General features: G+C 39.4%; 2 protein-coding genes across 2 annotated transcripts; one reads left to right on the top strand and one right to left on the bottom strand.

Annotated features, from left to right (window-relative positions):
* Positions 1-3268: 3268 nt before the first annotated feature.
* Positions 3269-5364, top strand: LOC119729758 (snaclec bothroinsularin subunit beta-like). The gene is made up of 2 exons (XM_038202487.1): positions 3269-3665; positions 4565-5364. Exons 1-2 carry the CDS (start codon positions 3382-3384, stop codon positions 4803-4805), a joined length of 525 nt encoding a protein of 174 aa, XP_038058415.1. The 5' UTR covers positions 3269-3381; the 3' UTR covers positions 4806-5364.
* A 3897-nt stretch (positions 5365-9261) lies between these two features.
* On the bottom strand, positions 9262-18509 carry LOC119729706 (Golgi-associated plant pathogenesis-related protein 1-like). The gene is made up of 4 exons (XM_038202393.1): positions 17895-18509; positions 12166-12387; positions 11003-11080; positions 9262-10474 (listed from the first exon to the last, which is right to left on the bottom strand). Exons 1-4 carry the CDS (start codon positions 17932-17934, stop codon positions 10311-10313), a joined length of 504 nt encoding a protein of 167 aa, XP_038058321.1. The 5' UTR covers positions 17935-18509; the 3' UTR covers positions 9262-10310.
* Between the last annotated feature and the right edge of the window lie 4899 nt (positions 18510-23408).

Here is a 23408-nt window from a genome sequence, read left to right as displayed (position 1 = left end):
AGTTGTCGTGGACTGACAGCAACACCGATCCCAACTTCCCAAGCTACCTAGCTGTTGCCCTTAAGTTCCACACGAACAGCTCAATATTGGTTGTAGCCTATCCGCTGACGCTTGAGGGCGCTTAACATTAACCCTCCACAGTGTATATGGAGATCTATGGGTGCAGACCAGTAAATAAACTGCCATAGACCTGCCATCAACCTCGTGCCCCGTGGGTACGATCTTGCAGCGCCATGTTGTTTCCCATCATGCCTTGCGCGATCGTAACCCCTGGAATTGGGTAATTTAAATGTGCTTAAATACGGCACATTATAATTATTGCTGCAGTTTATCCGTTTTTACGCGCGGCGCCATCTTTAAATTGTTAAGAGTTGTGATTTTGAAGAATCAATCCTTTCAAACACAACGATTTGTATTAAATGTACGTACCCCTTTCGTGCCTTTACAACCACAGATACAGGTGTTCTTTTTAGCGAAAAACGCGGCTGACATAATCCATATCGTACAGGCATCGCGTCATTTACGTCATCATCACAGCCAGGGGTTAGTGTAAGGAACGAGCACGCGCCCCTGGAGTCGAGGCTGACCTGCCATAGACCCCAGTGATAATTACCCCCTCTTCCAAAAATTAGCAAAAATACTTTAAACTCTCCAAGGTGTTTGAGACACACATCGAATTAAAGCTGATCATCTTTCGTTTTCTGTGTGGGTAAACTGATGACTTTCAGGAGAAATTTCCATCCAAAGATAAACACCCCTAAAAGTAATTTTATAGCCCATCGTCATATTGAACAAGTGATCCGCGGATCGCATGTGTCGCCTTTTTCTGCGGTCGATCACTATATATGTCTTGTGTCCTTTAAAAAAAAATGTGCATTTTGAGACGACCTCAAAATGACCCTTAGATGACCTTTGACCTCCAATTTCGAAAGAGTTGTAATGAACCCCACCCAAGGATGACTCCATTTTAAAGTGACATTCTAATCAAACAAATTCTGTAGACAAAGAAACGTTTGAAGCATATTTGAACAATGACCTCTAATGACCTCTACATGACCTATGACCTCAGTAATCCGATGAAAAATTGTGTCTTCCCACCCAAGGGTCACTGCATCCAAGTTTCATCAAAATCCAAGAAACCATGTAGGCCTACAATGTTGTAAACTTGCCCCACAAACTGTAAATGACATCATTATTAACCTCAGTTGACCTTTGACCTATGACCTTTGGCCTGAAATATATCCCACACTAACTTTGCTACTAAATGACCCTTGTGTCAGAGTTTTATGGAATTCAGGCCAAAATTTAGGAAATGAGAGCACTTTAACATGCATACGGGTCTACGGTCAATCATACAGAACTTCGGACAGGTCATAGTGTCTCCCAAAACTTCGTTTAGGCGACACAGAAATGAAGCCTATAATTATGTTCGGTCCCAATTTCATACAAATTTCACAGAAATACGAGCTTGCAGTCCTGTTTACGACTTCCAGCATTCTTGTTTATAAACCCTCAAGCTCATGGTCCACAATATGCTGAAATCGCAGGGAATTTGAGAGCATGTAAATCGTGATTTGGCCGGCATGGGCAATTTTTGGCCTATTTACTGATGGTCCTGTCTCTGACATGTCATAATAAATGGTAGGTCGGGCACCCGCTAACAATTACCTTTTCTGCAACCTTGTTACTGACCCTTTGTTGGCACTTTTTACCAACCGCGGTTTGACAAACGATGGAAGGCCAACGGTAAAAAAAATATAGAATAGTTATTAATTGTGTTTCCAAACATATCATTGGATTGTTGAAAATACAAAACAGGCAACAAACGCTGCGAAAAAAACGTAATATTAAATGCCCCTGTGTCAAAAAATATAGGGCCTATAGATATATTCCAATTTTCCGCCCAAAAAATATTTCAGAACAAAAATGTTCATTTTGCATGATGCATTTGCTGTACTACTATTACAAAACTTTTTCCCTGAAGAGAATCTTGTTTTCCATATCCCCAATGCTCAGACAACTTTTGGACCAAACACGTGTTTCATCCAAACACGTTAAAGTACAGGCGACAGCGACAGACTTAATTGTCAATCACAAGGGTTCAACACCTGCTGAACACCTGTTGAACTCAAATTTGTAAGCTTGTTTTAATCAGACCAAAGCAATCGGATGAATGACAGGAAGAAATGACAGATATTATTTGTTTTCTTGAGTGACAACAGAGAAGTTTCTTTGGCGGAGATCGTTATCAATAATTCCCTTTGATCTAAACCCGATCCAAGGCAAGATCGTTTAACGCAAGATCGTCGCTTTTTAAAAACAAAATGAACACATTTTTGTTTTCTGCAGAATCGATTATTGACAAGGCGCCAATGAGCAGGTGGGGCGTGTTGCGATTTTGTGTCACGGTGGTAGGCCTAACTATTCAAACTTCGTTATTCCACGCGGCAACGTCAAAAGTATCAAAATGTACTTATAGTCTGGGCTATATCTTAAAGAAGGGCTCATTTTAGGACAGGAAAAGGACTTTTTTTTTTAAAGTAAAAGTTGGTTACATAGCTATTGTACCTAATTCGGGAGTGCTGAATCCGAAAATGATGGATACCGGTGCCAAGCTATTGACGTGAAATTAAAAAAAAATAATGCCTCTCCATGTTTTGTAAACAAACTTTCTAGACTATTAGAAATGTAGGCCTATACTGCAAGTGCTGTTTAAAGTTGCACCCCGAAATTTGCCCAAAATAGATTGATTTCTTTAACTAACCATTTTTCTAGCAATACAAACGTTATACCAGGGGGTGCAGAGTGGGAGATTGCAACGGGCTCGAGATTTTAAAGGCAAAACTGGCACCTGATAGAAGCAAAATCGGGACGGCGAAAATGGATTATACATGCAAACTCGAGACGAAAACATAAAAGGGACAGATATTCTATTACATATGTAACGGGCAATTAAACAGAACCTTATGCCAACTGTGCAAAGTTTGTCAACTCCTACTAAATCGTTTGCAAAGGTAAGGTTAACGAAAGCGAAAGTTTGTCTAGGTAATCCATAAATTAGTCTTAACAAAAGACTTACAGACAGAACGATAAAATGAACCGTGGGAACATTTCAGGGACCGTGCGATTGACAAACAGATGCTGAATCCGTAAATGTCTATGGCAAGAAAACTGCTGATAACACAAGCATGGGCGTGACACCTGCCAATCAGCAGACACGCCTACATGCTCGCTCCTTCACCTTACTTCACTGAGTAAAAACCAGTAAGTCACGCACGACATGCTGTCATCAGTCGCTGCCTCGAGGCAATAATAGCGAGAGAATCGAAGCCGGCCTATCCACTCACCCTAACAGACTCCGACTGCAAAGCACCTGGCAGAATGAAGCTACAAGTTGTCCAAGTTGTGGTGGTGGCGGCCTTGATGGTCAGCCTCTGCCGGGCCTACACGGCGAAGAGGGAAGAGTGTCCTCTCAGTTGGCAGAGGTTCGAAGACAGCTGCTACTCCCTCATTCAACACACCCAGAACTGGAATTGTGCCGAGATGACCTGCCAACAGTTGGGAGGACATCTGGTTTCGATCGAGAGCGGGAGCGAGAATACCTTCGTGGTACAGATGATAGCATCACAAGGAGGGTGCAAAGCAACTTCTCATGTCTGGAACGGGTGAGATGTTTTTTCAAGCTTTCAATGCATGGATTAAGAAACATGTATTTTTTTATTCAAAGGGCAAAGACGAGGGCAGATGTTCCAACGTTATTCCTTTTTAAAAACTGTATAACGAAGGCCAGTGGACTCGGTGCAAGAACAGTAGATATAGTGTTATGATATGACCACTCACTATACTAGACCTCAACACATTTTATTAATGCCCGAATCGCTGATTGGATAGAATCGCCATAATTGGAACAAACCGGACACTGTAGACGAATCTGGGCACGTGGTCACTGTTCACTCACAACGTCCCCTTAATTTCACAAAGCAACTGCCCGTGATATAATATATATTTGCAAAACAAAGGCCCTTTCACATCGTACCAATATTGGTGGGTGTGTTCGATTAGCTCAGCCGGGTCGACACGGGTTAGCCCCGTGCCGTTCGATTAGCTCTGACGTCATTCTCGGGGCTCACTTGGGTCAACCACCCCAGACCCTGCTCGTGGGGCAGAGTCAGTGGTAGAGATACGTCACACGCATGCGTTGTTCATTCCAAGGAAACGGACAAAATTAATGTGGCGGCCGGACACCGGAAAAGATCAAGTGGATCCTAAATCAACTTTATTTGAGGTCTAAACGTAATATTTATTGAGCTCATTGCGACGGTAGAGGCCGCTATTCCCAGCCCGACTTAGTTACATTTTGCGGTTGACAGAAAAGCAGTAAATCTGAAGGATTAAATATGAATGATGTAGGAAGGAATGGTAAGACTCAGTCCGAAAATGGCGTTTTGTCAATGGTTACCGCCCCGGCTACGGACGTCACGTATAATGATCCTGATAGAGATGCACCAAATATTTTAAAAACATGCTTATTTCTGTATTATCGTGCCGTTCCATCCTATTCCAGACTGAGCGACATAGCGACGGAAGGGACTTTCGTGTGGTCAGAAACTAACCAGCCCTTCGTCTTCAATGGCTTCGGTAGTGGACAACCAGATAACTACAACAACAATGAAGACTGCACTGAGATCCATGGTGGTACCTGGAATGACCTGCCCTGCAGCAAACACGCCTGCTCCGTTTGCGAAATGCCTGTGCAGATTATCACTCAGTATGTCTTATCCAGCTCCGGTGGAGTAACTCAATAGTCACACTGAATCTCACTGGAAAAAAAATTTTCATGGTGATAAAAAAAGAATAATTAAAAACTGAAGATTAAGAACCAAGCATGCTTTTCCAATAGACTTTAAATTACAACCAAGTTCAACCATTGAAAACATTTTAGTCATCTAAAAGTCCTGCAGGTTAAAAGCGCATAATGGCTAAAAAATATAACGTTTAATATTAAATAATAAAATGTCTCCTTAATCCAATTATACTAACAAATAGGTAAGTGTTGCCGGCTTGATCCAAGTGACTTTTTGATGAGCAATTTACGTGAACAGTCAGTACACGAAAATGTATCCTCACTTTTGAATGAACCTACCAACAAGGGAATTGCATTTATCGCACCACTAAATTTAGATAAACAAGTTTTCTTTAAAATTGTATGATTATAAAATAATAATATGATTATTATATATACGATCGGTCGAATCAAGAGCCCATACTGACATTTATTGAAGGGTTATAACGGGAGAGCGATTTGTTGCCCTTCAATTTTCTGAAGAAAGCTCTGGGTCAAACTATATTACCGCTGCGGCGCACCTTACCACGTACATAATCTTCCTACAATAAAAACAACCCAAATTACGATTAACGCACCGGACATTAATGTAAGTTAAACGTGAAATGTATTTCAAATGATTGCGTGTGCCTCAAATAAAGTACACCGTAAACAGAGCTCTCTCAAAGTGCGTCTTTTCTACAGGGAGACCCCCCCCCAAAAAAAAAAGCAAACCTGAAACATTTGCCTTTTTTTCAAAAACGTGATCTGTTCAATTTTATTATGTTTTGGATATCGGAATGAATTATTCTTTGGATGTGTCCCAGTCCGAGGAAATGGATTGTTTAAATCTCAAACGCCGGTCAGAAAGTACAGTTCTTACAATCTAAAAAGTCCGGGTTCAGCCTTTTGACCTGTACTTTTGATTTGCATGAAAAGTGTCATAAGATTTGAGGCTTTGCATGGTGGACTGTCTCCTGACGATGACTAGAGCAGGCTAGTCGAAACGTTGAGACCAAAGACAAGTTCTTTTAGAACTTACAGCAGGACTGTTCTAAACAGAACAAAAACTACTTAGCAAGTTGATAATAAGCAGGACAAGTTCTTCTCAGAACTAATATCTTCTAAGCAGTAGTTATTACCACATGGTGTTACCGCAAAACCGAAACGATGAAAAGTGTCCCAACAACTTCTTTTGAAAAAGGAGACCGTTTGGCTTAAAAAAGGGTGGAATTGTGTATATAGCTCGAGATCAACTCCCTGGTTTTGGGGCTTCCCATCTGAGAGCATATTTGATAAAATCACGGTTGAAAAAATGGGTCCTATTTGCCTGAGGAAGTGGATGGATGCCATTTAAAATGGCTGCATGCTGTCTTGAAGTATCACTTTTTGGGTGGGAATATTTAAAAATGTGATTGGCTAACCCACCCAAAGTGGACCGATCCAGTAAGCCCCGCCCACTGCGCACTGGGCAAATTAACACGTGCTCCTCTCCAATGCCACGCTACATTTTCCTGCCGCGCGCATCATACGCGCGTGCACGCATGTCGGACTTTTGTGCACGCACGTCGGACCTAAATCACGGGGCAAGTTCGCGCAAGAACTATAGTTAACCATTGGTCGACTAACGCTCGCCCGAACTCTGTCTAGTCAACAATGGTTAACTTCGCTAGTCGACTATTTGGAACCAACCTACTTGGGTTGGTTGCTTCGCTGGTAACCATAGCCGCGCGCGTTCATAACGTACAGCAGGGAGCCAGGATCCAGACGTTTTGCAATGACATTTTGACCAGCGTTCGACTAGAGACGTTCGCACTTTGCTATTAGTGCGCAGGCGTAAGGTACGTCACAAATCAACCACTAGTCGACTAATGGTCCTTGCCCGAACTTGGCCACGGCTGTGGTTGGTCTGAACACCATGGGGCTGTGCTTACTGGATCGGTCCATTGAAAAGAGCTAGACATTGAAGGACAATTAAGACAATCATATAATTTTTGTTTTAGCAACCCCAGTGCATGTTAGTTGGCCCTCAACTTTGTTGAGTTTACACTGTTTTGGGGGCTTGAATTAGTTCAGTGCACCCCTAAAAACGGTCTTGATGCCCATCGCCACGTTATGCCTATACACGTTCTATTGCAAAATAGGCAATTCAAGGCCAGAATTCCATCCGAATTTCACAGAAATACGAGTTGTCAGTCCCGTTCCCGGCTTCCACCCTTCTTTATTTACAGATCCTCAAGTTCATGGCACACAAAATAACAGCAGAAAATATTATTTAGCCGGCGTTGGCAAATTATGGCCTATTAACTGGCGCGGCAGCCCAAAATCTGAAATAGCGCGTTGAAATTTCATGTTGGCGCAATAATTTGTTACGTTGAATTTTGTTTGGTTGAATTTAGCAGAAATTCTAACCCAAACAATTGGTTAAAGAACAACCCAAGTTTGGGAAGTTCCAGTTTTCACCCTTTCTTTGGTAAAATTAACCCAGGCAATTTTTCAGTGTAGCCGATTTTTGCGATCATTGTTTACATTTTGACTATTCATTGTTACCATTTTGGCGCGAAGTTTAGTTAGGACTGAAAATTTCGCACAAGTCTTGGATTGTATGTAATATCCAATGCCTGAAATGTAAGAAGACAATTTTCAATGTGGCAAAATATGACGAAAATGTTCACAGCAGTTATATTCTGAAATCACGTTCCCGTCGACGGGATTTCTCGTGATTGTATGAGAGTGCATCCTTGTTCACAAATTTAAACTTAATGCTCATTTTAATTGACGCCAAATTTAATTCGACTGTAATAATCTGGATCCTTAAAAATCAAAACATCATTCAAATAAAATACGTACTTCCTATTCGTCCGTAGCTTAATTTTGCGATCATTGTTAACATTTTTACTATTCATTGCTAACATTTTGACTATTGCGCAACGGAAAAAAATCTTTCTCGTTTTTAATTCAGAAATTGTGCATTTTGAGTAGTGAGACTGTTTCCGCACAGCAATGTGGGCACGTCGAATTACAATTTTTTGCCGTGTTTCAGCCAAGTTTAAAAATGAGGCCAATGTCATATTTATCAGGCCCAATTTTCTATAGTAGTATAAGTCCAGGACAGTGGCTAGACCATCAGGTCACCAGCGCGGGTTCGAATCCAGTAGTGTAGTAGGCCTAGCTAGTTTAGTTGGGTGTAGGGTTAATTCTTAAAGTAATTTATGTAGATATGTAAATTAGCTAATTTAAATGTACATAAGGTAGTATTGTAGTGTAAATGTTGATTGCTTCGCAGATTGGAGTGTGGTTGGAGTAAGATCGTCAGAGAGCAGCTGCATTTCGTCTGCGAAGCATCAACCCCCTGCACCCATTTTGCACTTTTTATAAATGTCAACGCAACTTTTACGCCTTTTACATCTCGTACTGTTTCATATCATGGCGATTCTTCGAAAAGAATACATAATTTTCTACTTTAAAGCTGGCCGCCTCCCGTTAGATTAAATTTCTGGTAGTTGTAGATGAAGGATGTACAACTTCATGTATTATATTAATACATAATGACAAAAACAAAAGTCTGAATAAATTATTGGCCACAGTTTTCAAATTCGAAGCGAAAAAAAACCCACAATATCCTCCAATATTACTATTTAATGAATTCGGTTAGCAGAAATTGGCGGTTTTTTTTAAATATGGGCCTAGTTGACAAAAGTTCACGGCGCCGTGGTTAAAATACGTGTATAATAAAAAAATCTGATATAGAGGTATAAGTCCAGGGTATGTTTGGCATTTTCAGATTACGATACGGAGCGACTGGGAAAATGATACCTTGCATTTTACCCTACTTCGTGAAAGTGAAAAGTCCCAAGATTTACGACTCCAGCCTAACGTCTCCACTTTGGGGGCAATCAGTAGCGGGACCCCCCCCCCCCCCCCCCCGCTGACATGATGTGAAAGATGTTGCCTAAAAAATAAATAGCATGGTAAAATTCCAAAATGAAGTTTTCAAATTGCATGTAATTGCCTTTGAAAGTGGGAAAAAATCGTCATTATGGATTTGCATGAAAATATGTGCCCCCACAATTTTTTTTTACAATGACAACTTTTTATTGGCTTAAAAAAATGTTGGAATTGTGCAAAAATAGCCGAGGATCGACTCTCTGGCTTTTGGGCTTCAGTTCGAGGGCAGAATTGATAAAATTACGCTTGAAAAATGCGTCCCATGATTTGCCTGAGAAAGTGAAGGGATGCCACTGGCTGCCGGCAGGCTTGGGTCTTGGCCGACCATAACTGACACATTGTCGTAAAAGTTGGTATCTAAAAATTTCTAAGCAAAACTCCCTACACCTTTTTCTGAATACAAATGAAAAAAAAATCACAAGGAGAAACAACTTCATTCTATAAGCTGATCGGACCCGCGTTTAAAAAATGATAGACAGGTACACAAAAAATGTTGTCACAAAACAGTGTCATTTATTTATATTGGGAACAATGTTGGGTGGGAAAACAACAAACACATCAAAACAAAGAAGTCATAATATTTTAAACTCTGATGAAAGGAAAGAATTGGTATTTAGGAATGACGGGACTTGGGCGCTTATATACGTGCACGGTAACAAATGATATCAATTGGTTATTCCAAAAACGTTCACATTTTACTGCCATTTCTTACTATAGTAAGCCAATGGGAAGATGCGTCACTGAACATCCGCCCACATGTTTTGGGCGTAATGGTAGTCTCTATGGGCCTCCCTGTTCTCAACATCTTTTTGTGATGACATCAATATCGACGGTTCATCGCAGATAAGTGCATTCCTTAACGAAATAAATATCTGGTATATTCGTTAACCCTTTGTGTCATGGAATCTTTTGGCAATATTGTCAGTCTGTACTGTATCAATCAATAAACGAAATTTCAAGATTATTGCCCGATTCACTTTTTATAAAAGAAAGTACAAAGTTTAAGTTAGTGACAGCGAGTTCAAAGGTAATAAAAACACAGCAAAATTTAAAAATGTGTACAATTAAAGAAAAGAGATGTCGGTTGAAGGGGGCGATGAGGAATGAATGGGGCGATGGAAAATCACAGCTTAAATATGCATTTGTATTTTAAATAAATGTACAGGCCTAAACGTAAGGCAGATTTTAAGCAAACTATACCCCCATTATTTCGTAGTAATTTAGCAAATTGTCCACACATGCCCCCTGCCTCGGCTACAAAGTAAAGCAGGTCCCATAAAAATTTACTGTACAGGTTTTTTTTTTTCAGCCTTTTGCCATCAGGAAAAAAATCATTCAGAAGTAGGGCCTACGCTTGCTCTAAACTAGCTTTTTTTTATAGCAATATTCTTTTAACTATCATTGCTGGTTGTGCCTATTCTAAATAGCAAACCATTATGTTGTCACTGTAAAGTGATCAAAGACGGAAGGCGTAACACAAATCATCTGTTTTCATTATGGAAGACTTAGAGAATGAATCAGCGTGGTTGTTTTGATCTGTTTAGCGCTTTTTGGAGGGAAAGACGTTCTCTTTGTATTTGCCACTGACGTTGCCAGGGGGATCGTAGTTGAACACAGCGTAGACCTCGTTCTGTTTGCGTGGATTGACGGCAACCCCGATCCCAAGCCGCCTGCTGCCCTTCCATACGACTTGAGTGAAATGCCCTGGGGAAGAGAACGGGAACAAATTGATTGTAAACCGTGCGCTGACGCTAGAGGGCGCTTAACCTAGCCACTGCCAAAGAGCGTGTCGGCTGTACAAATTCTCAGCAATGTTTTCAGTGCTGATCTTCAAAACCAAGGGGTTCAACTGTATTGCCTGCCCCCCCCCCCCCCCCACACACACACCCCACCCCAAAAAAACCTCAAACTTCCTCATCCCAAATTTCTGTAATTTATCACAACTTCTTTTTCATTGACAATTCGATGGAGATGTCTTTATACAAAATGAAAGATAACATAATTTGGGTTCAATATTTAAAGAAAATAATTTATTTGTTCTTAAAGACATGGGTAAGCCTAATGTTTACTGTTATTTACCAATGTTATAGATTTCAAGTTCCTCAGTTGAATTAATTGGTACAAAATTGGTAGTTTTCATATTGCCATTTTCATATTTGCCATTGCGAGGACAAAATGATTCGAGAAAGCTTTTTCTGTAAAGTACTAAAATAATCTGATTTTCGTATTTACCTGTGCCCGATGAAAATCCTCCACTGTTGAAATTGTACCTGTTGATTTCATCATAGAATGATTTGACGGACTTATCCCCTGCATTTCGAAAAGAAAAGAAAAGATAATCTTATTTTCCTGGCAGGTTTTTTTTGCATAAGGAAGAGGTTCAAAAAAAATATACAGTTCGTTTGTTGGACAATGAATCTAATACAACTTGGTTTTGGTTTTTAGGAATTTCCTAGTGGTGTAACTGGGGCTACACTTCTAGGTGGATCCAAGGGCTGCACCAATTTTCAATGGGAGCACTGAAGGCAAATGGTATACACTCTTGTTCATTTCAAGATTTACGGAGGGGGGAACCATGGGGACACGAACATCTGATGGGAGGGGGGGGGGGGGGCGCCAAGTACCCCCGTGCAATATAACTTGTTAATTTATATACATAGATATTTAGATATGAATTTTGATTAAATGCTATGTCTTTGTTCGCTTGTAATTTGACTTTGATCTCACTGATCTCGTAATTTTAATTTATGATGCATGCACTTGTGATTTGACTTGTGATTTGGATTGTGATTGGACTTGTGATTTGACCTGTGATTTGACCTGTGATTTGACCTGTGATTTGACTTGTGATTTGACTTGTGATTTGACTTGCGATTCCACTTGCGATTCCACTTGCGATTCCACTTGCGATTTCACTTGCGGTTTCACTTGCGGATTCACTTACGATGTCACCTGTGATTTGACTTGCGATTTCACTTGTGATTTGACTTTTGATTTGACTTTTGATTTGACTTTTGATTTGACTTTTGATTTGACTTTTGATTTGACTTTTGATTTGACTTTTGATTTGACTTTTGATTTGACTTTTGATTTGACTTTTGATTCGACTTGTGATTTCATTTGTGATTTTACTTGTGATTTAACTTGTGATTTCACTTGTGACTTCACTTGTGATTTCACTTGTAATTTTCCTAGTGAATTCACTTGTGATTTCATATGTGATTACACTTGTGATTTCACTTGTGATTTCACTTGTGATTTCACTAGTAATTTTCCTACTGATTTCACTTGTGACTTCACTTGTGAATTCATTTGTGACTTCACTTGTGATTTCATTTGTGACTTTACTAGAGAATTCACCTGTCATCGACTTAACCAAGACCTTTGCATTTTACCTGTTATCTCGTCCACGCCTCTGGAGTCAGCGCCATAGTAGATATTCTCTCCATACTTGTGATCCGTCCGGTGCTGCAGCTGCCCCTCCTTGGCCAACTTATTGGCCCACTCCTGCGCGTATTTGCTGATGTTGCCGTTCATTTTGATGTTGGGGGCGCCATGCATGGACCTGTACTTGTTGTGAGCCTTGAGGGCGTCCCGTTTGAACTTTGACTTGTAGCCTGTTGAGGTGAAGCAAAAGTTAAAGGTCACTGGGAATTCTACTCATGCCTTTGTCGGCTTTAATCTTTAATTAATTAAACTTGGAAGTATTTCACTAACCGGTTGAAAAATTGAAATAGAACCATGTGAACTTATATGCAGTCATAAATCTACCAATATCCACATGACAATGATTCGCTCGACGTATTAGGCCCTAATGTAGGGAAAGTTAGAATTAATGGGATGGAGAATTATTAAAAATTAATTTAAAAATAATTTTGAAAGTGTTTTTATTCCTAACTGAAACTCGATATTCATCCTAAGGAATATTGCACAAAGATCCAGTCAGGGGAAAAAAAAGGGCTGACTGAATTTTAATTTTTTTTACAAAGCCTCTTTTACACATCTGATACATTTTATTTGTCTCGAGATCACGTGGGATGTTGAATTGTAAACAACACAATAACCATTAAAAATATCGTTCTGGTGGAGATTGTAGCACCGAGTGTGTTTTTTTTTCTTTCGAAAAACGTCTGGCATTCTCCGTCCATTACTCATCCAGCCCTATTGACACATGTCTGCCAGCCAGCATAAAAAGGAATTTGACATTACAACTTAACCCTTGTCTAGACGGCGAGTGTATGTCTTCCCGTGTGAATGTTAAAGGAATGTAATATTCATTTTGACAAAGTCACACGCATCTGTCTTCTACATGAGATTAACTATGCCCAGAACATGAAGAGATATACATGAATCATCATCCTACAATTATATGACAGGCGTTTTAAACCAACAACTTGTCAAAAAAGAAGAAATTAACATTTTCATCTTGTGACTTGAGTTGCGAACTTTTCTATTGAAGTAGGCCTACTCGCAGGCTCGCAGTTTTAACTCAAAAGTAGAGAAAATTTCAAAATCAGTGCTTACTAAAGAACTTCGGTAAGCACAGATTTTGAAATTTCCTCCACTGTTTACATCACCAGTGCTACCAGCTTCTCCATCATAACTCGAAAGTAGTTAAAAATTGCCAATAATAAATATTCTTTTCAAGTCTAAAACAAACAAAAAATGAACAAAATTTCCCGGCAGACGCTACCGTGACGATTTTGCTGTTTAAGCCGAAATTATTTGAATAATCACTTCCGCTTGATTACATTCCATGGTGTATGATCAAAATGGGAGTGCTAATTAAGGTCGCACTAACAACAAACAAATAGTCAAACACCCCCACAAATTGAAGTAATCTCGTCCAGGCTTTATGTAAGGTCATAAGAATGCATTCCAGGGATGACATCTTACAAATAAACATATGCTCCAGATTTATAACAAGACGGGACATGCTTATTAGAGTAATCATTACAGTTGTATGAGGAATTCCTCGGATTATGCTCGAAGATCCACATAGCAGAAATACTTGTCGCTGCTTGTTAAAAAAAAACAAATGCAGTAATATATCTGGGAGATTTCTAGTGATGGTTGATGCCTTGGGAATGGGAGTTCAGTTTTAAAGAGGTCGTGAAAACGGAAACGTGTATGCCAGCTTTGTTTCTTTGTTTGTTTGCTTGTTTTGTTTTCGGCCAACATCGAAGGAAAGTTTTTTTCTCTCTGTGTTGCCAACGTTGAAGTAATTTTCTTTTTATTTCTACATATAATGGAAAGTAATTTTAAAGCATTGAGGAGGAGAAGCAATTAATCATTGTGATCTTCTCAATCATTTCTGAGGATGGATGACAAATTAATCAGAAAAAAACAGAATGTTCATCAAAATTAGATTTGAAGGGGAGGGGTGTACGATCTGCATTAGTTCGCTGGGCTGTTTTGGAATTGAACTGTTTGTCACCAATAACTCAAATACACTGAGAATTTATAAAAAAACAAAGGCACGATTTTCTAAACACGTCATAGTTCTGCAGTTTTCGTGCCGTACTTCGAGCTACTGAAATAAGGGCAGATGTGCACGTGATAAGTGACCTGTGGCGATGTTTATTATTGCGTGGGGTGACGATTAAACGTGACATTCCGACGCGTGGCGTGGTCTGACATGACACGAGTCGTAACATCCACACAAATAGGAGCGACCGCTTTAATAACACACGGCAGCGCGAATGTAATAACATACTACGGCAACGGTAAGGCTAGATGAAAACCAAATCGTTCCCAAACTTTTAAAATGCTTTATTAGTACGTGGTTTTAAACCCACCAGTTCCCACAGTCGATTCATTTCTATGAAGGCGAGACTTTCTGTTTACCTGAAAAACAATCATCTGATTGTGGTTTGAAAAAGCAAGTACGGTTTCACTTCTTATAATTGAAAATACAGTATCAGCACATGCACATATTCAATGTATTTCACATTAATTCACACTCTAATAATATGTGGTTGCAGTTGTCTCTTATTCTTTAAAGACAAAATTGAAAATAGGAGAAGGTGCAAATTTTCACCGATTAGCTAAAATCACCGATTCAGAATTGTTTCGGACCGACAAACTACGGAATACCCCTAAAGCCATGTAGTATATCAAAACCACGAAGCGGAGAGGGCCTTTAGTGGACACCGTAAACAATTTGGTGACAGACACTCGTTCGTAGACCGATAACGAATTGGGATATTTTTCTTCCCCCCCCCACGTCTATACGCCCACGAGGCCCCCTTTAATGCACTGTGCTAGCTATTGTACAGATAATCTGCCAGGGGCCAGTAGCTCGCCATTGAAGGGGGCCTCCCTCATATGGCTGGAAATGATCTATATAGTTCTGGATGTCCTAATAAGGAGTGTATGATCACTGTGATTTTGTTTACCCATGAAAAAGAAACTGGAGCACATGCATTTCAACGTGATTCAACAGACGAGCATGTAGATGGTTTCCACATTTTGTCAAAGACTCTTATTTTTCTCTGTTAGCTCCAGACGCGATAATGCTTATTCATACGGCTCGCTTAGTGCCTGCTGGGATTCACATTTAAGGAAAAACAACATTCCAAAATGTAGAAATTAGGACTAGCTTGGGGCCGGGGGAGCTAGGGAGTGCTGAGAGGACCAAAAGATACAATCAATCAGGTTGCAATGTCGAGTCAGCAAAGAACTAAAATAAATGCAGAAGCTTAAATGAGATTGCCAGCTTGATTAATAAACAACCAGATACATCGACAACTAACCTTGAAATATGAATGGCCACTTCACAACAACGCCGATTATTTGTCCTATATTGATTAATTACTGCAAATGGAATAAAAGGCCATGTTTCTCAATCTGTATCAAACGAAGTATATTACACCATTGCATTTCATCTCTGCATAAAAACATCACAGGAAAATTCCCACTGAAAATGTTTGTATTTCACCAACACTTACAATTTTGAGCAATATTTTTTTTCGAAATAATTTCAAAGGACACAGGGCTTGGTATTATGAAAGTTAATTCGGTAATTGGTCCTACTTAATTATAAAAAAAATATTGATTGAAAAGATGTTTAAAAGTGACACGTATACCATTACCAATATAATACTATAAAAATTTAAGAATAAAAATATGCAGCCTCTCTGTTCAAGAGATTAGTGATGTCAGCATAACAACATTTTTTTTTTCAAACAAAAGTATAATCATTAAGAGGCTTTTGTTTCTATATTTTTAGCACAGCCAGGGATCATTTTGAGAGCATCCCTGTTATTTTACGGTCTGCCCCTGGCCGAGGCCATAGCGGGATATTATTGACGTTACCCGTCAGCTGTTGCGGCAGATATGACGGCGGTCCCGAAGGGACGGATAGGGTCCAAGGCTAAAATGTACCACAAGGTGCGGACCCTGCCTGGTATCAACATTAAAGGTGTACATTCGTCCAGATTTCGCCAAAAAAACATGTTGTAGATTGTTTGTTCAATAGTCTGGGTTGCAGGAAATCCGTTCTTGTAATGTGACCGGTCTTACATTAAAGGTACTTAGGAACACTTGCAATTACCGGAAACGCATAGCTACGGTAAGCTACCGCCTTAACGAGAAAATAGGACTAGTACAGTGCCAAAGGGGAATTAAGTTATGCCTTAAAATATGTGGAAAACATTCCAGCGGCAATGTCGAAGAACGGAGTTGAGACAAGCATAAGTGGCATAATGATGTGTATATATGCAGCATGAATATACTGATCTGTACAGTATTTTCATACCACTGATTTTAATTGCAAAGCCGAGAACCGTATCTTTCCATTTCAATTCCTTCAAACACAATTGAATGTCAACCACCACTCTAATAATGCCGCTTTTGAAAAAACTCAGCCGCTTACAATTTTTATCACAAAAAAATGTATGATACACACCACAAGTCAAGCGGGACGCGAAACACTCTTTATGTACCTGAACAAAACAAAACTAAAACCTGAAATGAATATTCGATTGATACTGACAATGATAGTAAAGTGAGGCCATATTTTTACACACAAAAATCCAGTACTGAAAAAAATATATATTGAACCTCTATTTTGATCCAAGTACAGTCACCCTCGAATTAACGAAAGGTCTGACTATAGTTATTTTGATGAAAATACAAGTTTTGAATAACTTTGTCATCATTTCATAAACTGCAAAGATCAGCTGCAAAGATGTGAATTTGCTGCTGGGGATTTATCGAACGATTCATTTAAAAAAATGTAAGGAAAGGCTGGTCAATAAGAAGCCTACGCCATTGAACAGTTTATGACAATTTCCTGTTTTCGTGATGTAAATCACCAGACAACAATATCACAGTAATTAATCCCCAATGTTGCAGGGGAAGTGCCCCCCAAAAATGGTACACCCAAAAAGTGATGCATAGAGACGGTGCAGACTGATCACCGCATTGAAACCAAGGGCGGATCCAGAACAAAATTTTGGGAGGGGCCAAAAAAAATTTTGGTCCCCCAAAAATTGGGTTAAAAAAATTACGGCGTGGGGTTCGGGGCCCGCTTAAGGGCCCCGAAAAAATTTTGGATTCTAGATGCTCTGTGGTGCGATCTGAGGCAATTTCTGACCACTTTAACCAATGTTTTTTTGAGGAAAAGATGGTGATGTACTCATTGCCTGCCTTTATTGCAATGTCACATAAAAAAAAAATTGGTTTCGTTTTGGGGGGGGGGGCCATGGCCCCCTTTGGCCCCCCCTGGATCCGCCCTTGATTGAAACTTGCATACCTGCATTCCTCCGTTTGTTCACTATCGTCTGTCAAAGACGAAGCCTTAAAATAAACCACAGAGCAAGGACATATTCCATTTCTATTTCATGAAAGCTGATAAGAACGAAGTCCAGACAATGGAGAGGTTACAGACTAAAGTACGCACTGTTCAGGTAAAAGTCAACAAATCAATGAAATCGGCCTCACTGCACTGTGAATGGAAACATTTTAGTATAGGAGCACAATAATGAGATGTTTGCTTCGGTTGGATTGCACTACAGCGTGCAAACACAAGTTTATCACACTGTATTTGCTCCAGACATTCCCTAAACTAATTGACGACATTGTTAGCACCTATTGTCTGGTTAAAACAAAGGTAGCTTACCGCTAGGGCCGGACGAGCCTCCGCTAAAACATCCACCCATCTTGTAATCTCAGCCGCCTCGGTAGTACTGTAGTACTGACTGCAATGCTGGCCCACACCGCGCAAGCTGAGAAAACTACTCAAAAACACCAACGCTCACAAGGACAGCAATGCACTGTGCACACGGCGCGTATCCGCGGAATCACACCCCAAACTAGCTGACTCTTTCAACATTGATGGCTAGCCACTTTAAAGCTTTTGACACGATGTCACACAGCCCAACTGGGGGGCAATACCTGGATGCAACTGCACATATTAGTTTCCCTTTGATAGAAAAATAGTAGAGGAACGAATGACACCACAGTTATTGTGGAAGTGGGCGGCCGCAGGGTTTAAGTTACCGTGGTGTTCTTTACGGTCCAACGCGCGGTGACAATCCGTGAATTCTCACACAGAAATTGCGACAGGCGGTCATATTTTTGTCAGATTGAAAAACAAATTACGTCCCGACGATAAACATTGAGCAAGGAACAGTGCGATGAATGAGGACAAAGTCCTGTTCAAAAAGGAACACGTTATATCGAAACAACCCCTCCAAACATTGCTACATGTTTCTCTAGATCATGAACTATGTGTTTTAAAGCTGCATGACTAGATAGTGCATTGTTGACATTGTAGTATAATCACTCGCATAGACGCAGTTCGTTGCGTTACGTAATGTTTTTTTTGGCATAAGCCAGAATAGCGCTAACGCCATACTCAATTGGACCGTTTTAAGTCGGGCAAGTTTAAAACAAAAATATTTTGCAAAACTCAATCACATGTACACGTGCACCCAATAAATAGGATGGATTTTTTTCGGTGGTAATTTTTAATCGCCGCTAGAATATTAGTCTTTCTTCTTATTTGAAGGCATCATCGTTTCAGTCAACGTTTCGGATGGTATTCAATGACCTTCGTCGACTGTTTTTTTTTTTTCTAATGTGATTAATTTCGTCTTGATAAAACAGTGCTTGCTCATTTATCGGTAGTCATTCCGTCAATAAAATCAACTAAGAGAAATAATTAGGCCTAATCATGACATCATTTTTGTTTATTCAAAGAGTAGATACAACATTCAAAATCAGCCGATGCTCGGTTAAATTCACAGAATACACAACCAACACGCAGGGCCGTTTTATACAAAAAGATCGTATACGAAGGGAACTGCGCTGCAAATTGTGGCCCCTTAATTGCTTTTGAATTGAAAGGTTGATCCGTGGTCCCCAAAGCATTTTTGGTGTTTTCGTATATACCGGTATAAAAGGTCCGTGCTTGGATAAATAGAGAGGGTGTACTTAAACGACCAGCGGGTTGCCGAGGGTCAGTCCACCGCGTGCAAGAAAGAAAGAAAGCAAGTAATCAAAACAGTTTACCAGTTTTTGCCAAAGGCTTTGTCGTAAAATGTCCCCGTATAACCTCTCGGCAAAGTGCATTTGCTGAAAAGATTTTCACAACGGGTTTTAGAGGGCCATTACTTTCTCTTGTGTGAGTTTTCACACGTTGATTCCGTGAGAATATTCCTCCATGATCAGATTGCATATAAAGTCCAATTCCTTTCTTGATAGGGAAGTAAAATGCTTTAAACCAAACAATGTGTACGAATTATTGTGGAATAGCCGTTTACAAGAACACAATTCCCCCAATCCCAGCTAAAAAGCGAAGAAAATGACGTCGATTCGCCAAGGGTGAGAGAGGGGGGATCCCACCGATTGACACCCGTGCGATTCGTTAAAGCTACAACGAAAACAGTCGAATTACGCGTGCACCAAAAAAGGTTCTTGACTTTTCAGGGCCTCCGTACATACATCAACCGAATTAAAAAAAGTAGAAAACTTCAAAACAATAGCAGGAAATAGTATTTTGCTCTGAGCTATTACGTTTCACCACAGGGGATGGAAGCGACGGAGACTACGTGGGTTTCACACAGCATCAATTTGGTGTTGTGACCAAGTCCGGTTTGGATAAATGTAATGTCCGCTCGTGTGACTACACAATATATAAAACATAGAAGTACTCTTTGGCTGCCGCAATGGTAATTTTTTTGTATTAGTCCCACAATTTGACCTTGGTGATATGTATGTGGCCTATTTTCGAGTAGTATGAGAGTGGGTAAGTGGCGCCACCAACGTCAAACGCCAAAAAAAAACCACCATGTTTTTCTGCTGCCAAAAATTTTGGGCAAGATTTTTGCAAAATTTTAACTTCTAAAAATTTGAAGAAAAACTAATTGTGAGCCCCTCCCCCCCCCCCCAAGCCAAATCCTGGGTGCGCCACTGAAACAAGCTGCATGTCATACGGGCCATTAAATGATTTCATCAAAATAAATGCAAGGTCCAAAGTGTGGCATTTTTCCTGTCCCCTGTTACCTTGGTACTTTGTAATTTGCTATTGGAGTATCATACAAAAATGACTTCAGCCGATCTTTTTTATTTGTTCGGTAGGTGGTTTGCCGTTCATAATCGCTCTTGGGGGACGACTGCATTAAGGAGTATATCAGAATTATAAATTCATAGATGTCAGATGTAACGGGGCAGGAAAACCCAAAAAGTGGACCCCAAACTTATAGAATGACCCATATACCGCGGTATTGTATGCAAGACAAGCCTACACTCCTGGCCAAATCTCGCTTGGCCCCCAACCCCCCGGCCCCCACTCAATGTTGTCTCTCATTGCGCGGTATGTGCTCCATCAGCTGGAGAGAACAACTTGGATCGGGGAGCGGGGGAGTAGGTGACCGTGGCAGGCTCAGGCCAGGAAGTGTCCCAACCGTTTTGGCTGGGATTGTAGCACGATGGATCACCCAGATATTCTTGCGGGTCGATGGGGGCAGGGGTCGATCGTCCCAAAAGTTGAAGTTTAAAATCCCAGGGAAAGACGAAAAAGAGCAGTCGTAAAGGGTTGTACTATTGCTAAACTCAGAGACGCTGTTTATAAACGTCCATTTTTTTCTCACTTCCGATGTTTAATACCAACTGGGGACATCCATCATTGGTTCTTTTACATTTCATAACATTTGTCAAAATCCCCCCCCCAAAAAAAAATCATAAAACACCTGTACAACACGCGTTTTCGTTTCTCATCATCAGGCCAAGTTTTCTGATGCTCATAAAAAACCGCGTGCAACTTATTATTATAAAAACAAGGTGAAGAACACTTTCTTATAACATCGTAATTTTTCTGACAAAAAAAGGTCAATACAACGACATCTATACTTAACAATGCTGGTGATCAATATCTTTATTGAGATATTTGAGAGATCTTTTTTTTTAAACATGATAAATCGAAGATGGCAAAAAGAATTTGATTACGATGAACTCAATATGTTATAGATTACAGTTTAAACAATTAAATTGATCAGAAGTATATTTACTTGTGTGGGCACGTAAATGAGAAATTAGACATTTCATAATTTGTGCAGACTTTACGTGGACGAATTGAAAACCTGTGAAACAATAGTTTTGCTGGAAACAAAACTCAAATACATTTATAAACAACAAATATTACGTTCATTGCATACAATGGCGACTTTTAAGCAATATAAATACATGGTTAACAACTATTTAACACCAAAATTCTGTGAACAAAATAAATAGCTAACTTGAGTCAAGCATGCACGGTGTACAGTTGCCAGAAATACAATGGGTATTAAAATATGACGTCACGACGGAAGGAAACACATTCAAATAGTAAGAATGTGAACTTCGAACAGGCTTTGTTGTGCATATTAATGAAAACCAGAAAATGTTTTGAAATCGTGGCTAAATCAAATAGGTTTAATCTTCCAGCATTGCATTAGTAATGAGCTTTCCAATGAGACATCGCACGAAAAAAATCGGCCCACGACAAGCAATCAATTAATTAATTCAACTTTTGAATTAAGAGCGGAACGCTCCTCGTTGTGGATAGTGTTATGTGCGAAATTTCTGAAGTGGATCGCGCTTGCTTGCTTGATGAAGGCCTGCGAAAATAAACAGCAAATGTATTTGTCACAGATATTATCTTTCTTTAAATTTCGAATATTTGGTATCGTCATTCTGATGTCACTTCTCATGTACGTTCACAAGCATAAACCGGGCTTCATCGCACTGCTAATACTTTGTGCAGAAACATTACGGATACATTAGCGACCTTTTGTCATACATAACGATCGAATATAACATAGTCCAAACAATTAAACGTTAATATCATTTTTACATTTGGTTTTGCCCTTCGCCGACGATTTTTCTTTTTGGAAACACTGTATACTCGGTGTTGGCCAAGGGCTTGCCATTATAAAGTAAATCACAAACCTACTTACGAGGGAAAACGGACGATTTTAGTTTTTTTCCCCAAATCTGACGAGCCACACTCGCAACTGGCGGTGTGTACAATGTATATGAATATGTTATTTTTTAATTAGATATTAAAATAATGTTATTTATATATACTGCTCTGTTGTGTAAAATTATATTAATTTATTATAAATATATAAATATTCTGTTAGGTTTTTAAAATTACCAATTTTGGTTTATAAAGCTTAATTTTGTGCTAAATGAACAAAAAAAATGACATAATTTTATCTTTCTTCTAATCTTATGTTTTGTCATATTGATTTCTAAGAAAGCACTAAATGATTAAAATAAAAAGATAAAAAATAGTTAATTGTCGATCCGTTATAAGCGTCCTGGCTTTTATTGTGTTTGTATCAAAAGGCGATGGAAATCCGTTTTTAATCAGGTAAAATGGCAAGCAACATTTATCAAGGTGTTTCTTAAAACAATTAAACTAATTAAACTGTTTAAAGACACTGAATTTCATTTTACCAATTCGCATGAGATGTTGTGAATATTCGAATTCATTATACAAAACACACATGGAATTATCTTCAAATCTTACACAGTCTAACGTTTCCTTTTGAATGAGTTACAATACAATTTTAATGAATGCAATCTTCTTTTAAAAGGCAAACACACACAAACGAGAGCCAAAAGATCAGCACTACTTTTTACTTTGAACAAAAATGCTGAGAAACGAACATATTTGTTAATTATGTCTTACATATTATAAACCAGCCAATGTTATTTACAATATCTATATTTTTTTTCAAATTGAGCAATTATGTCTGATACAAGCGCGCCAATTTTCACAGCAATTATTGATTAACACCTACGGACGTTATGCATTATGACAGCGCAGGCTTGTTCGGGGCTGTGATTCCATTTCCCGCATTGTTACAGCACATAGTCTACTTCCCAGACCAAAAGATTCTGACTATTCCTGCTGAATCTTAGGTCAGGTAGCCTCCGGTAATACATTGTATTACAATTTATGTCGCGTGACTAAACCGGGAGGAATTCCTCCTTTTTCCGAAAATGTCCGAAGTTTGCCGAATTCGTTTCGTCGACAATCGGATAGTGTCCGACTATTTCCGAGTATAATATAGGTTTAATTAACTGCTAATTGCTTATTATATTTTTTTAAATGAGTTGATAATTAATATTCATTGCTTTCATT

Source organism: Patiria miniata, unplaced genomic scaffold, assembly GCF_015706575.1.
Source record: "Patiria miniata isolate m_02_andy unplaced genomic scaffold, ASM1570657v1 HiC_scaffold_21, whole genome shotgun sequence".
NCBI classification, from domain to species: domain Eukaryota; kingdom Metazoa; phylum Echinodermata; class Asteroidea; order Valvatida; family Asterinidae; genus Patiria; species Patiria miniata.
This window is presented reverse-complemented; position numbering and strand designations above follow the sequence as displayed.